The sequence below is a fragment of the Eimeria tenella genome, genomic scaffold (assembly GCF_000499545.2).
Source record: "Eimeria tenella Houghton genomic scaffold, Eth_scaff74, whole genome shotgun sequence".
NCBI lineage: Eukaryota > Apicomplexa > Conoidasida > Eucoccidiorida > Eimeriidae > Eimeria > Eimeria tenella.
This window is the reverse complement of record NW_013543447.1, coordinates 175,713-177,135: the sequence shown is the minus strand read 5'-3', so window position 1 is coordinate 177,135 and position 1,423 is coordinate 175,713. Positions and strand designations below refer to the sequence as shown.

The 1,423-nt window shown below is 34.2% G+C and overlaps 1 protein-coding gene across 1 annotated transcript in view; it reads left to right on the top strand.

The window, feature by feature from the left end:
- Positions 1–1,423, top strand: part of ETH_00013885 (thioredoxin, putative) — a gene marked incomplete at both ends in the record, with an annotated part of 4,248 nt that overhangs the window by 2,255 nt on the left and 570 nt on the right. Inside the window, one exon of the mRNA XM_013378141.1 lies at positions 790–901. Within this exon, the coding sequence (XP_013233595.1) occupies positions 790–901 (112 nt within the window). The remainder of the gene's footprint in view (positions 1–789; positions 902–1,423) is intronic.

Below are 1,423 nucleotides of genomic sequence, written 5' to 3'. Positions count from 1 at the left end.
CTTTTTAACTCCTTTTTAATTTCTTTTTAATTTCTTTTTAATTCCTTTTTTTTCTTTTTTCCCTTTTGATTTCTCTTAATATTTTTTCTTTTATTTGGATTGTTTTTTCATTTGCCTTTTGTTAGCTATTTCTTTATCCCTTTATCACATATTTTTGTTTTTTGTTTTTTGATTTATTCATTTACTTCATTTGCTTCTTCATTTGTTTGTTTGTGTTCATTTGCTGTCAGTTAAAATTCGAATTTAGTTTATTGATTAATTTATTTATTTATTCATTTATTTATATTTATTTTAAGAAAATGAAAAACAAATGATCTTTTAACTATTCTTTCCTCCGTTCACTTGTTTCCCAATTTGCTTCTCTTTACTGTTTACCATTCATGTTTCAAAATTTAAAATTGATTTAAAACAATACCAAAAATTAGCTCTAAATAACATTTAAACTCAATTTCAAGTAATCTAAAGTATTCATAATACTAATAATTGCAGTAACAATAACAATAACAATAACAATAATAATTATGAATATGATTATAATTACAAATGAGATTATAATTATAAATAAGATTATAAATGTAATTATAATTATATTTATAAATAGATTTTTAATTATAAATATAATTATAAATACCAATATAATTATAATTGGAAATATAAATATAATTGGAATTATAAATATAATCATAATTATGAATATAAATATAATTATAACTACAATTATAAATATAATTATAATTGTAAATTCAATAATTGACTTTAGTTGCTGCTGCAAGTGCCCTCTTGCGGCAGGACACGGAGGGCGTGGACGCGGGCGAAAGGTGGCTGCCGTACATCATCGCCGCGTTTTTCCTTTCTTTTGTTTTTCCCCCCCTCGGCTGCTTCGCCTTTTGTCTTTCTTTGAGTCAGTGCCGCCCCTTTCCGGGTGTATGTACACCCCAGCTCCGTCGTTTCAAGCCCCTTTCTGGGGTGGATAACGAGGCGGACTCGAAATCCACTGGGCTCTGCCCGCGCAGGTTCGAATCCTGCAGCCGTCGGTTTTTCATGGGCTCGCTGCATTCAAAGACGGCGTCAGTTTTGATCTTGCAAAAGAGCGTCAAACGAGAGGTTTGGGTATAGAGTGAAACAAAAGCCCTGGAGAACTACGCTTGAGCAGCCAAGCGAGCAGCTGACCAATGGACGAGATGTGGGAGCACAGGACGTCACCTTCTTCCAAAACAATCGGTCAATTGCTCTGCACTCTGCATATACAAGAAAATATGTTGCGGTACCGGCAGCAGAAAGTCTCTCTCGCAAGAAACTGTGTGACGATTGCAGCTGGAAGGGCGCATGCTTCTGGGGGTCGGCGGCACTGTCATTGGACTTACGCACCATTTCACGAGGAGCGACACTTAATATTCGACATTGAAGTATATTTCTGATATGG